The 14,722-nt window shown below is 36.6% G+C and overlaps 1 protein-coding gene across 1 annotated transcript; it reads left to right on the forward strand.

Moving 5' to 3' along the window:
* Positions 1 to 2,601: 2,601 nt before the first annotated feature.
* On the forward strand, positions 2,602 to 3,450 carry LOC110315726 (olfactory receptor 50-like). Its single transcript, XM_021189711.1, has one exon. The coding sequence runs from the start codon at positions 2,602 to 2,604 to the stop codon at positions 3,448 to 3,450; it is 849 nt and encodes a 282-aa protein (XP_021045370.1).
* Positions 3,451 to 14,722: the final 11,272 nt, after the last annotated feature.

Below are 14,722 nucleotides of genomic sequence, written 5' to 3' on the forward strand. Positions count from 1 at the left end.
TAATACCTAAACACAAACATATTTTCATTTTTCCCACCTAATTTAAAAAGGACAAAATGATGCGGAATTTTGTAATGGTTGCTACCATTGTTTCTCAAGGGTAAAGAAATGCTCATGTTTGGTTCAAAATTGATTCTTTCCCTAAGAGAGTCAGTGCAACATAACAATTTTATCCTGCATGCCTCTAATTTGTATCTGGGGACAGGTATTGCACCTTAAGGTCTCTACATGTTTTTCAAAGTTTGGGTGCACATAGACTTCCCAGGAGTCATGGACAAAGTACATGTTTATATATCTATCATATCTGATCTTGAACCGACTAGTCTAATTGATGCAATGCATGTGTAACTGCTTCATATGATCCAGGTCTTTCCTTATAGTTTGTGTGTTTTTTAAGAGAAATGGAAGAATTTTCCCATGCTTCTTAGCTAAAGGTATCTGTGTTCACCATATAAACTGGCCTGTCAGATAAAGCATAGACTGTACACAATTCTGTATCACTGCATATGCTTGGGTCTTTCTGTCTGCCTCTATCTCTCTCTTTCTTGCTCTTTCTTTGTTTCTGTGAATCTTTCTCATTGTCTTGCTGGTCAGTATGCATTTCAAATAGCAAGTATCACACCATCAAATAACAAAGAGTTCTTTATAGAGCAATTTACCTTGCACTGGGAACCTGACCTACCTTTGAGATAAAATGGCACTTCCTTCCTCAAAAACCTCTCCATAGAATATTTTTCTTAAATTTATCCATTTTGACTGAAAGCAGGAAAATCACATTCTTTGCTAAGATTTAATGTCAACACAAAATTTTGTTGTATTTTCTTATAACTTCTTCCCAGATCTCTGTGGCATTTGCCATAATACCCCCTGGTGTTCATATGCCAGCTAGTATCCTTGGTTTCTCCAATCGACTTTCTACCTGGCAGCCAGCCCCCTATTTGCTATTTTTTGATACTTTATTTTTCCTGAGTATTACTGTTCCTGAACAAATGGAACCTTTTCCTCCACAGCAAATTAGACACTGCATTTGCCTGCTGCTCTTATATTTTCCAACCTTTACATTTCCATGCTTGGCTGTTACCTTGAGTTTTCCTTGTTTCTCATAGCTCCTAGCATTGTCCTTACACATTTTTGCATAGACACCTGCTTTTATAATCTTTCTTTGTAGCTTCTTCCCCTAAGGAAACTTCAGAGAACATATATCAGCTTCTTTATCACTTTGGCCTACTGTGACCTGATATTTTCTCAAATCATGGCTGTCTAATTCTTTAAAGTCATTTCTCAATTATCATATATACTGTATAAAATACCATAAGAATAATATTGTTTATTGCTCAAAATAACATAGTATTAGAAACCATCAACCTGTGGACAGGTTGATAATGAAAATTTTCATGGTGATAAAGTAATTATTATTGGCACAGAAATGAGTAAGAAAGGAATTATAATTAATTTCAAACAATATCACATTAACTGGATTTTCTACAGCATGACATTGATGATATACAGGTATTTTAAAGATGGTATTGACCAAGTTGGAAGACTATCCTGATTAATGGTAGTTAAGGCTTAGGCAAGGGTGAAGAGGCAAATGGTAAAATTGTTGCCGATTACGGAGACAAACTGGGTACTAACATGTCTTCAAATAGAATGTAACCTCAGGGCTCTCTCAGTAGCCATGATATCTACTTTAATTCTATCATGTTCCTTTTCCTATTGTTTAGTAATTGCTCACTTTTATAGGGAATGAATACAGAAAAGAGAGAGAATGTTAGGTTGCCAACAGAAAAAAATCATGTAAGAAATCCATACATAAATAGTCTTTGGCTTAAAAACACAGGTTAAAAATCGGAAGACCCAAGGAATTGCCTTGTCCAGTCTAAGTTGTAGTAAGAAAGCCAAGTATTTCCAGGTGTTCTGTGTACTTGAATGCAATGCTTAGCTTTGTGCTGAGGATGCTAACATGGTATCAGGGTCATTTGATGTAGCCTAGGCAGAGTAATGGAAGAACAACCAAAGTGATGAGAAACTGTTACTACACGAAGAACTCATAGCTACTTTACTGCTATTGACACAGACTTAATGTCCTTAAAGGATGGAACAGCTGCACATGGTACTTTTACTAATTTTCCCCAGATCCTAATATTTTACTGATCCAAAGAAGCTCTGTGGGTTACAATACTTGGATTTACTTTGTAGAAAGCCTTAGGCAAATGCATTCAAGGAATTGTAAACAGATTAAAATAATCCTGATTTCTCAATTTGCTGGTAATAATTTACATACTAATTTATTAATTTAAAATTGTCTTAGAGAAATCCAGGCAAGTAGATGGAACTGAGTCTGATTTTATAATTGTTCTGAATTTCCTTGTTTCCCTGTAAAAGACATTCAGTTATTTTCAAAATTGACAAATTATGCATCCTTCAAAAATTATTACTAGCTCATGATGAAAGTCTTCCTATTTAGATTAAAACACCCAAACTAATTTTATTTTCAATATTGGTGATTCATAAAATGTTCCCACAGTATATTAGTCAAAATCACTTCTCTTTCTTTCCCTTTTCTCCTTTCACTCACAGCAGAAGACTAAGAGCTTCAGGATGGATACTGAAAGCACTGTGTCTGAGTTCATCCTCCTGGGGCTACCCATTCGAGCAGAGGACCAAGCTGTATACTCTGCCTTGTTCCTGGTCATGTACCTGACAACTGTGCTGGGGAACCTGCTCATTATCCTACTCATCAGCCTGGATTCTCATCTCCACACCCCTATGTACTTCTTCCTCAGTCACTTGGCCTTCACTGACATCTCTTCCTCATCAGTCACAGCTCCAAAGATGCTCGTTAATATGCTGACACAGAGTCAGTCCATCTCATATGCTGGGTGCATTTCCCAGGAGTATTTTTTCACAGTTTTTGCAAGCATTGATAGCTTTCTTCTGACCTCCATGGCATATGACAGGTATGTGGCCATCTGTCATCCTCTGCACTATATCACCATCATGAACCAGAACCTCTGTGTCCTTCTAGTAGTTGTGTCCTGGGCGATATCCTCTGCAAATTGCCTTGTGCACACCCTTCTCTTGGCTTGCCTATCTCACTTTAGAAACAATACCATTCCCCACTATTTCTGTGACCTCTCTACCTTGCTGAAGCTGTCTAGCTCAGACACTACCATCAATGAATTGGTCATTCTTGTTTTAGGTAATGTGGTTATTAGTATGCCATTCATATGCGTTCTTGTCTCTTATGGCCGCATTGGAGTCACCATTATGAAAGCTCCCTCCATCAAGGGAATCTGCAAAGCCTTGTCTACATGTGGCTCTCATCTCTGTGTGGTTTCCTTGTACTTTGGAGCCATCATTGCACTGTATTGTGTCCCCTCATCTAATAACATTAATGAGAATAATGCCATTGTATCTGTGATGTACACTATGATCACACCATGTTGAATCCCTTTATTTATAGTTTGAGGAATCTCGATATGAAAAGAGCACTGAAAAATGTCCTCAGCAGAAAAAAAATGATGCATCTTCTGCTTCCCCTTTGCTGCCTAGGACTCTTCCTTGATTAGCACTTCTCTCTGAATGGCCATCTTAAAGATATTTTAATCTGAACTTCTCTCATATATCTTGAATGCTACACTTACTTCTTTTCTTGATCCTGATAATATCAGGAAACAGGTCTCCAACTCATATACACATAAGTCCTTTCTGTATTTCCCTTTGCACATGATATCTTTCTCAAAAAGTTTTAAAATTCAATGTAGCACTCTTCATTTGGATAGCTTATAACTTTGGGGGCAAATTCTTTTTTTCTTTTTCTATCTCATAGAAAATTCTCTAGATAGGATTATTTTCATTTGAAAAATTTTTGACAGGCAATGCTTCTCTATGTAGATCTAAATAGTCTAGAATTTTCTATACAGAACAGTTTTGCCTGATTCAGTAGAGATCAATCTACCTCTGCCTCCTGAGTGCTGAGAATATTGGCATGAACCACTATGCAGAGCTTGATTATATTTTTTGTATTTAACCCAGCAATATTTTGAATTTTCAACTGATAGTAATCTTAAATAGATACTGTATCTCAGACACACCACCAATGATCTGGTTGTGTTTACTGCAGTGTGGGGTTTATTAACCTCACATTGATGTCTTCTGGCTTCTTCCATATACATTGCAGTCACCATTCTGAGACCTCCAGCCATGCATGGAATTTTCCAGCATCTTGTTTATAATATACTTTTCATTTTTATTGACACATGAAGATACACATTTTTATAAGAAGTGATGTTCTGATACATATATGTGTTGTATAATGTGTGTTACATTATGAATGGGACTATCTACTAAATGTTTGATATATTTTGTGGTATAAGCACTCAGAGTTCATTCCTGTTTAGTATATTGCACTCCACCAACATCACCCCTTGTCCCTCTCCTGTGAAGTCAACACTGTAGTTCCCTCCGTTGCTCAAGTTTCATGTACACCACCAACTTTTCCTTCTTTCCACATAGTTGGGTCATCACTTTATAATTTGTTTTTATTGTTCAATTTTTTTTTGCACTATATTTTTAGATTGATAGATACTAACTATGCAGTTACTTTCTCTTTCTCTTCCAAACTCAATGACCCATTGATATAAGGAAGACAAATGGGTACAGGTTCTAGGTGGTGAAAAAGCCTGTGCAAACTTCTTTGCTTAGGGAGATCAAGTTTATGTAAGGATTAAAAGTGGGAAGAACTATTTTAGAATGGCCTTTTATATGGTGCTGTAATTTTGTGGCATCAGTCTGTTCTTTATAGTGGTTGACTCCCCAAATGAATGGGCTGGTAGAAATAATGTAAGTACAATATTTATATGAAAATCTGAAACAGTTATCCTACAAATATAATCCAAATATACTGTGTTCTAAAATGATATGGGCTCCATATTTAATTGCATAAATACATTGTCCTATTTCCATCTGAAATGTTGATACTATGATTTTTTTTCTTGGAAAACTTTCATGACAAACATATTTATCTTCATTAATGGTAGCCAATTACTCTGACACATATTTTTATATCTAGTGATTATTATGAAGAAAGAGACTCAAGTAGAGATATCTTAGTGTTCTGCTGCTACACTAGCAATTTTAATAGATGTGCTTCTCAGACTATGGTATGTGATGTTGAGTCCTTAGATTAGTGTACCACTTGGACACTTCTGAATTTTGAACCATTATCTTGTCACTGAAATGTGAATTTATACTTATAAAAACTGAGATAACTTCTAAGAAAAATAATATACTCATAGCAATCACAATTAAAATATATGTGCATATAATTTTCTATGATGTATATTTTATATTATATGCTATATATCATATATATTCATTTATGTGGCATTTTCATGAATCCTATTAAAATATTCATTTAAAAGTCACTATCTTAAATTATAGAAACCAATAATATAAGTGCTAAAGTTCCTATGGTCCTTTGTTAGTTATTCTTTACTCTTAGAGATAAAGTTTTAACTGTTTCTTGCTTATTAATATATAGTAATGATATGAAATGATGAATTTTTTTGTTTATTTGTTTTTGAGTCAAGGTCTTACCATGTGGTCTTGGACACAGGTGTGGAAAGCCATGAACACCACAACCACTGAGATTGGCTGAATCTATTTCATAGAGATCCTGTGGATCATGTAGTTCATGTAGACCAGGCTAGTCTTTTGTTCATTGAGATTTGCTTGCCTCTGTCTCCTGAGTGCTGGGATTAAAGACATCCACCATCATGCCTGCCTCATAGTGATGAGTTTTAAATTATCTTTGTAATGTATATAATGTGGTTTAAGGATAGTGACCTCCTGTGTTACACTCTCTTTGATTTACTGACCACACTCCTGAATATCCTTTTTCCTTTCATGCCCCCCACTTCTCAAAATTCTATATGACAGAAAATTTGTGAAGCTTGTATTTGGAAGTCCAGGCCATCTAACACAATAATTATCAATATAATACATTTCCTATTGCCCTGACCCTTGGGACAGTCAAACAGGGTCTGAGGAACCACCTGTGGATAGAATGGGGTGCAAGGAACACAAAGACTGGGTAGCAAGTCTGATTGATCAAGCTGACAAATTTTATTTTTCCCAAGCATGATTTATATCCATAGAAGCAGGATATGGGAAGGGGGATGGTGCAGAATCACTTTGTTTCTGGGGAACACCCCTGTTACCAAAAGTAGGATATTGACTAGGTAGTAAGTTCAGCAGGAGGAACAAAGCAGAGTGAGTTGCTAGGTACTTATCCACAAGATCTATAGCTATTTGTTCTTAACTGGGGGTAGTACATTCCTACAGAGGCCTCAACTTTTCCTACAAAAATATCAACTTATCTAGTACTTTTCCACTAAGGGCAAGACTTTGTAAATAGGCACTTATCACTGACAAGGCAGTTAAAATTCCTATAAGTGACATCGTTTCCTTTTTTAAAATGGATTTTTAAAAATTTATATTTCAAATATTTTTCCCCTTTTTAGGTCTATCCTTCAGAAAACCCCTATCTGATACCCCCCATCTTTATGAGGGTGTTCCCTTACCCACCCACTAATGTCCTTCATCCTGCCTTGGCATACCCCTACAGTGGGACATTGAACACCCTAAGGCCCAAGGGCCTCTCCTCCCACCGATGAAACAAGGCCATCCTCTGCCACATATGTGGCTGGAGCCATTGGTCCCTCAATATTTACTCTTTGGTTGGTGATCCAGTCAGTGGTATTTCCTGGGGGGGGGTGGCAGAGTCTGGCCAGTTGACATTGTTCCTATCTCCATGAGACTGCAATACCCCTCAGCTCCTTCAGTCCCTTTTTGCACTCCTCTATCAGGGACCCAGCATTCAGTCCAATGTTTGGCTACAAGCCTCTGTATTTGTCAGGCTCTAGCAGAACCTCTCAGGAGACTCTCCTCATATCAGGCTCTCTCATCAGCAAGCACTTCTTGGCATCCACAATAGTGTCCAGGGTTTGGTGAGTGTATATGGGATGGCTAATATCCACTTATCAATGAGTGCATACAGTGTGTGTTCTTCTGTGACTGAGTTACCTCACTCAGGATGATGTTTTCAAGTTTCATCTATTTGCCTTTGAATTTCATTAAGTCATTGTTTTAATAGTTTTTCATTCTTTATTAATGCAAATTTGATTCTTTTCTCTTTTATTAAACAACATTTAGAATTTATTCTTTTAATACTTTATACATGTTTGCAATGTACTTTTATCATACCAACCTCTTATTACCTACCTCCAGTACCTCTAGTGAAGAAGGTAGTATCTCTCTCTCAGAGTCCCATTAATACTGCTCATGTGCACAAGGGTGTAGGACCATCTATTGTGACATGGAGAATTTATCAGTGGCAAGATTTGTAACAAAACATGACCCTTCCTCATTAGCTATCACCTGTTTATAGATACTGTGATGGAGTGGGACCTCTGGCACCCCTCCCTTATCTATACTGGGATTCTAACTGGATTGGTCTTGTATGAGCCTTATCCAGATAAGGCAACCACAGCTATTGTGTAATGGCCATGTGAAATCTAGAAGAAAGCATTGTATAACTTTCTCCATCTTCCTCTGCCTCTTATATTATTTCTGCCCTCCTTTCATTGATATACCCTGAGTCCAGTTTGAGGAGAGTTTCAAATAATTACACATTTATAGCTGAGTTCTCAGAGTCATTCTCAGGACTTTGGCCTGTTATAAGCCTCTGCAATAACCACTACACTGTAGAAAGTTTCTCTGTTCAAGGGTGGAGCAGTATAAATCTATGGTTATAAACATAAATATTTAGACAGCAGTTTAACAATATGAACATTTAAAAAATAACAATAGAACATTGTCCCTTAAGGCTCATGAACTCATGTGATATAGGCTTCTTGAATTTACTTTACCATGTTTGAAATCCTATTCGTGGGATGTATTAGTTATTCGTATATTACAAAGTATTCAAATGCTTGAGACTATGGGTGCAGTCAACATTTGAAGTATCACATTGCACTCCTTGGACTCCATATACACTTCAGGTCATGTCATAATGTAACAAGCATTTAGTTCTACTTAAGAAAATGTCCCAATCATCTGTAACAGTCTCAACAATGTTTTAAAGTTCAAAGTCTCCTCTTAGACTCAAGGTAATTTCTTCCTTGAATCTCCATGTAAAATCAGAAAGCAAATTAAAAACTTCCCACATACCATGGCATAGAATATGTATTATGATTCTCAAAGGTAGGGATGAGGGCATAGTGAGGAAATACTAGATCAAAACAAGACACAATATTTGTAAAAGAAAACTCCAGATTCTGTAGCTTTATGTTGGGTGTCAGGGGTTTTTGATGGTTTTGTCCATCCAACTTTTTTGCCTGCATCATACACCTCTCCCATTGGCTGTATTTTCCCTTTGCAGGTACCATTGGCAGATATCCTATGGCATTAACATTTTCAACAACTTGGGGGCTTCCAATACTGCCTAGGTTTCAAATTCACAGACTTACCCAGTAGCTTCTCAGGGACTCTTTACTGGTACTCCCCTGTAATACATGGCCTGACCTCAGTGTCTCAATGACACTTCAGCAAAGGGTTCCATGGTAGCTTCATTCCTACATCCTTCTCATGTAGATGACATTGACAAGTTGGCCTGCCTTTTTGGTACAGATTATGTACCCCTTGAGCCACATTTGTGTAGGTTTATAATTATTGTTGATCAGGAAACCCCTTCTGTGTTTTACCTAACATGTTGGAAGAATATCTTGGTGAGGCCTTATTCCAAGGGCATAACTCCCTTTATTCCAGTGTAAATTAGGCCTCTCCTAAATAACAATTCCCTTAACAGTTCCAGCATTTCTTTCAACACAAACCTTAGCTGTACCTTAATGCTTTCCTATTTCATTTCCTTTTTCAACAGAAACATTTGTACTCCTGCCTGCCCCACTCATTCTCTTTCATTGTAAATCTGCATAAGAATAATTGTGAGTTCCTACACAGCAGCAGCAATTTTAGGTGGCTAAAAGAAAGAATTCCTTGGCTTTTAAATTTAGCCCTAGAAAAAGCTAGAATGCAGTCACAGTTTGCCATCTACTCAATGACAACACCATCAAAAAGAAATAAAAAAACAAGTAAAAAACTTTTAGGAATTCAGTGCCACAGACCAGGCCTAGTTGGCCTCCCTCGGTCCATGGGAATCAGGGGTTTCAGCAGATGGGCATAGAGTTGGTGATAATTGGGGTGGCAAACTGATGGGACACAAGGGAGCGTGTTGGACCTGAATGTAATGTCCAAACAAACACAAGACTTTTTATACAGAAGAGAAACAAGAAAGGCTAGGTGAACACATCTGCCAAGTTACAGTGTCACAAAACAATAGGAATGCATATTTCAAATATTGGTGGGAACCAGGCTGCATTTACCACTTAATTAAAAAGATCAGCTAAACACCAGAGCCAGGTGAATGCTCTGATGTAATGCTAGTCTATGGTTAAACCCACCACCAGGGGTAATTTAGTAAATACATTATTATGCTATTCCACTCTGCCTAGTGAAGAAACCTGTACCAGGGGAATTCCCCTACACTAACTCTTTCATGTGACAACCCACCTATTTGTTAGGCCATTGTGTATTCCTATGTTTGAGTGTAACTTGACTATTGTCCTAAGTAATCACTATGCAGACTAGCCCTGAGCTTTTCTAGCTTTGTTCTTTGTAATGCCTAATTCATTTCACTGTCTCTACTATAAGTGAATTTGAATGTTACTGAATAGGTAACATTCTTACTGAATACCAAGCTCACCTTCAGCTTCAAGGATTTTCTTTTTTTTTTTTTTCTTTTTTATTATTTTTTAATAATTTAAAAAAGGTTTTTTATTTTTCCCAAACCTAAAAAAAGAGGTGCCCATGAACATACAAGAAGCCTACAGAACTCCAAATATACTGGACCAGAAAAGGATTTTCTAGGAACCATTGGAACACTGATGGAGGCTTAGCTATATGTCAAAAATCAATACTTAAAGGCACTTATAATAAAACAATACTGAAAGATAGCACAAGGATCCAAACACCAGACTAATGAGGGGACAGGGTTTGAGTTTGTGAGTGCTTCCAGGCCTTTCAGCCTGTCAAGCAGACTTCACTGCAGTGGGCATAACAATACCCAAACTAACGGGACACAATGAAAGCAGTATGAAGAGGAAAGTTCATAGCACTAAATGTCATCATAAAGAAATTGGAGGAAACTAATATTAGAAACTTAAAAGCACATCTGAAAGCTCTAGAACAAAAACTAGCAAACATACCTAAGAGGAGTAGATGGCAGGAACTAATCAAAGATAGTGTTTAAATCAATCAATCAATAAGAAATAAAGCAAATAATACAAAGAATCAACAAACCCCAGAGCTGGTTCTTTGAAAAACTCAACATGATAAACAAATTCTTAAAAAAATAACTAAAATGCAGAGAGACAGTATCCAAATTATTAACAAGATCAGTAATGAAAAGGTAGACATAACAACAGACACTGAGGAAATTAAACAAATCATTAAGTCTTAACTCAAAAGCCTGTCCTCTACAAAATTGTAAAACCTAAATGAAATGGATGATTTTTGAGAGAGATACCATTTATCGAAGTTAAATCAAGATTATGTAAACTCTCTAAACTATCCCACAACCCCTAATGAAATAGAAGCAATCATTAAAACTTTCTCAAGCAAGCCCGGTGTGGTGGTACATGCCTTTAATCCCAGCACTTGGGAGGCAGAGGCAGGTGGATTTCTGAGTTCGAGGCCAGCCTGGTCTACAAAGTGAGTTCCAGGACAGCCAGGGCTATACAGAGAAACCCTGTCTCGAAAAACCAAACCAAACCAAACCAAACCAAACCAAACCAAACCAAACCAAACCAAACCAAACCAAAACAAAACAAAACAAAACAAAAAAACAAACAGCTTTCTCAAGCAAAATTATCCCAGGACCATATGGTTTTGGCACAGAATTCTACAAGATCTTCAATGAACAACTAATACCAATAGTCTTCAAACTATCCCACAAAATAGAAACAGAAGTATTGCTGCCACATTCATTGTATGAATTCATAGATAGCCTGATACTTAAACCACAAAAAGAAATCAAAATTCAGATCAATTTCTCTTATGAACATTGATGAAAAACTACTTAGTAAAATAGTTAAAAACCAAATTTACCAGTCAAAAACATCATTTACCACAACAAAGTAAACTTCATTGTAGAGATAAAGAGATGATTCAGTATATGAAAATTCATCAACATAATCCACCATATAAAAAAACTTAAAGAAAAATCACATAATCATCTCAGTAGATGATGAAAAGCCTTTGACTAAATTCATGACACCTCCACATTTAGAAGTCTTAGAGTAAAAAGAAATACAAGGCACATACTTAAACATAATAAAAGTAATATATACCTTTGGATTTCCATCTGCAACCAAGAGGTAAGGCTGTTCCACAGCCCATTGTATAGAGGCCCTGGCAGATGAGAGCTGATGGTGAAAGGCAAGCACAAGAACCTTACCAACAGAAAACAAGGCTACCTGGCATCATCAGAATCCATTTCTCCCACAACAGCAAGTCTTGGATACCCTAGCACACCAGAAAATCAAGTATTGGATTTAAAAATCACATCCCATGATACTGATAGAGGATTTTAAGAAGGACATAAATAAGTCCCTTAAAGAAATACAGGAGAACACAGGTAAAGAGTTGCAAACCCTTAAAGAAGAAACACAAAAACATTCCTTAAAGAATTACAGGAAAACACAACCAAACAAGTGAAAGAATTGAACAAAACCATCCAGAATATAAAAGTGGAGTAGAAACAATAAAGAAATCACAAAGGGAGACAACTCTGGACTTAGAAAACATAGGAAAGAGATTAAGAGTCATAGATGCAAGCATCACCAACATAATACAAGAAATAGAAGGGAGAGTCTTAGGTGTACAAGATACCACAGAAAACAATGACACAACAGTCAAAGAAAATGCAAAATACAAAAAGCTCATAACCCCAAATCTCCAGGAAATCCAGGACACAATGAGAAGACCAAACCTAAGGATAATAGGTATAGAAGAGAGTGCAGATTCCCAAATTAAAGGTCCAGTAAATAGAACCCAACATTTGGCTACATACAGGAAACCTACCTCAGTGATAAAGACAGATATTACCTCAGAGTAAAAGGATGGAAAAGAATATTCCAAGCAAATGGCCCCAAGAAAAAAGCTGGAGTAGCCATTCTAATATAGAATAAAATCGATGTTCAATATAAAGTTTTCAAAAAAGATAAGGAAGGACACTACATAATCATCAAAGGAAAAATCTACCAAGAAAAAGTCTCAATTCTGAACATCTATGCTCTTAATGCAAGGGCACCCACATTCATAACAGAAACTTTACTAAAACTCAAAGCACATATTGCACCTCAAACAATAATAATGATAGACTTCAATAACTCATTCTCATCAATGGGCAGATCATGGAAACAGAAACTAAAGATAGATAGCATGAAACTAACAGAATTTATGAACCAAATGGATCTGACAGATACCTACAGAGCATTTAACTCTAAAACAAAGAATATACCTTCTTCTGAGCATATTATGGAACTTTCTCCAAAATTGACCTCAACAAATACAAGAAGATGGAAGCAATCCCATGCATCCTGTCAGATTCCCATGGACTAAGACTGGTCTTCAATAATAACATAAAAAATAGAAAGCACATATATACATGGAAGGTGAGCAATACTGTATTCAATGATAACTTGATCAAGAAAGAAATAAAGAAGCTAATTATAGACTTTTTAGAGTTTAATGATAATGAAGCAACAACATAACCAAACTTATGGGACACAATGGAAGAAGTGCTAGGAAGAAAACTCATAGCTCTGAGTGCCTCCAAAAAGAATCTAGAGACAGCACACTACAAAGCTCTAGAACAAAGGGAAGCAAATTCACCAAAGAGGAATAGACAGAAGGAAATAATCAAATTCAGGGCTTAATTCAACCAAGTAGAAACAGAAAGATCTATACAAAGAATCAATCAATCAATCAATCAAACAAACAAACAAACAAACAAACAAAAACCAGGATCTGGCTTCTTGAAAAAATCAACAAGATAGATAAACTTAGTCCGACTAATCAGAGGGCACAGAGATAGTATCCCAATTAACAAAATCAGAAGTGAAAACTGAGACATAACAACAGAACCTGAGGAAATCCAAAACATCATCTGATCCTACTACAAAACCCTATACTCAACAAAACTGGAAAACCTGGATGAAATGGACACATTTTTAAACAGATGCCATGTACTAAAATTAAATCTGGATCACATAAATGATCTAAACATTTCGTATTTTAAAATTTTTTTATTGTTATTTTCTTTATTTACATTTTAAATGCTATCCTGAAAGTTATATGCTATACCCCCCACCCCTGCTCCCCTACCCACCCACTCCCACTACTTGGCCCAGGCCTTCCCTTGTGCTGGGTCATATAAAGTTTGCAAGACCAAGGGGCCTCTNTTCCCAGTGATGGCCGATTAGGCCATCGTCTGCTGCATATGCAGCTAGAGACACAAGCTCAGGGGGTACTGGTTAGTTCATATTGTTGCTAAACATTTCTGTAACATCTAAAGTAATCAAAGCAGTCATTAATATTCTCTCAACCCAAAAGTGCCAAGGAACAGATGGGTTAAGTGCAGAGTTCAATCAGACCTTCAAAGAAGACCTAATACCAATACTCTTCAAATTATTCCACAAAATAGAAACAGAAGGAATACAACCCAATTTGTTTTATGAAGCTACAATTACTCTGACACCTAAATTACACAAAGACCCACAAAGAAAGAGAACATCAGACCAATTTCCCTTATGAATATCGATGCAAAAACACTCAATAATAGTCTCACAAATGAAATTCAGGAACACATCAAAACAATCATCCATCTAGATCAAGTAGGCTTCATCCCAGGGATTCAGGGATGGTTCAATATATGGAAATCCATTAATGTAATCCACTATATTAACAAACTCAAAGAAAAAAACCACATGATCATTTCATTAGATACTGAAAAGCATTTGACAAAATTCCACATCTCTTCATGTTAAGAGACTTGGAAAGATCAGTAGTTCAAGTTCCATACCTAAACATAGTAAAAGAATTATAGAGCAAATGAGTAGCCAACATCAATCTAAATGGAGAAAACATTGAAGCAATCCCAGTAAAATCAGGGACTAGACAAGGCTGTCAATTTTCTTCCTACTTATTCAGTATAGTAACTGAAGTCCTAGCCTATTAGACAACAAAAGTAAGTTAGAGGGATACAAATTGGAAAGGAAGAAGTCAAAATATCACTATTTGCAGATGATCTGATAGTAAGCTTAATTGACCTCAAAATTTCCACCAGAGAACTCTTTTTTTATTATTAGATATTTTCTTCATTTACATTTCTAATGTTATCACAAAAGTCCCCTATACCCTCCCCTTGCCCTGCTCTCCAACCCAACCACTCCCACTTTCTGGCCCTGGGATTCCCTTTTTAACACTAAGGGCCTCTCCTCCCAATGAGGGCCTACTAGGGCATCTTCTGGTACATATGCAGCTAGAGATACAAGCTCTGGGGGTACTGGTTAGTTCATATTGTTGTTCCTCCTATAGG

The sequence above is a fragment of the Mus pahari genome, unplaced genomic scaffold, assembly GCF_900095145.1.
Source record: "Mus pahari unplaced genomic scaffold, PAHARI_EIJ_v1.1 scaffold_8295_1, whole genome shotgun sequence".
In the NCBI taxonomy this organism is placed as follows: Eukaryota; Metazoa; Chordata; class Mammalia; order Rodentia; family Muridae; genus Mus; species Mus pahari.

Coding starts and splice junctions, on each gene's coding strand:
- LOC110315726 (XM_021189711.1), top strand. CDS start 2,602: ATGGATACTGAAAGCACTGTGTCTGAGTTCATCCTCCTGGGGCTACCC.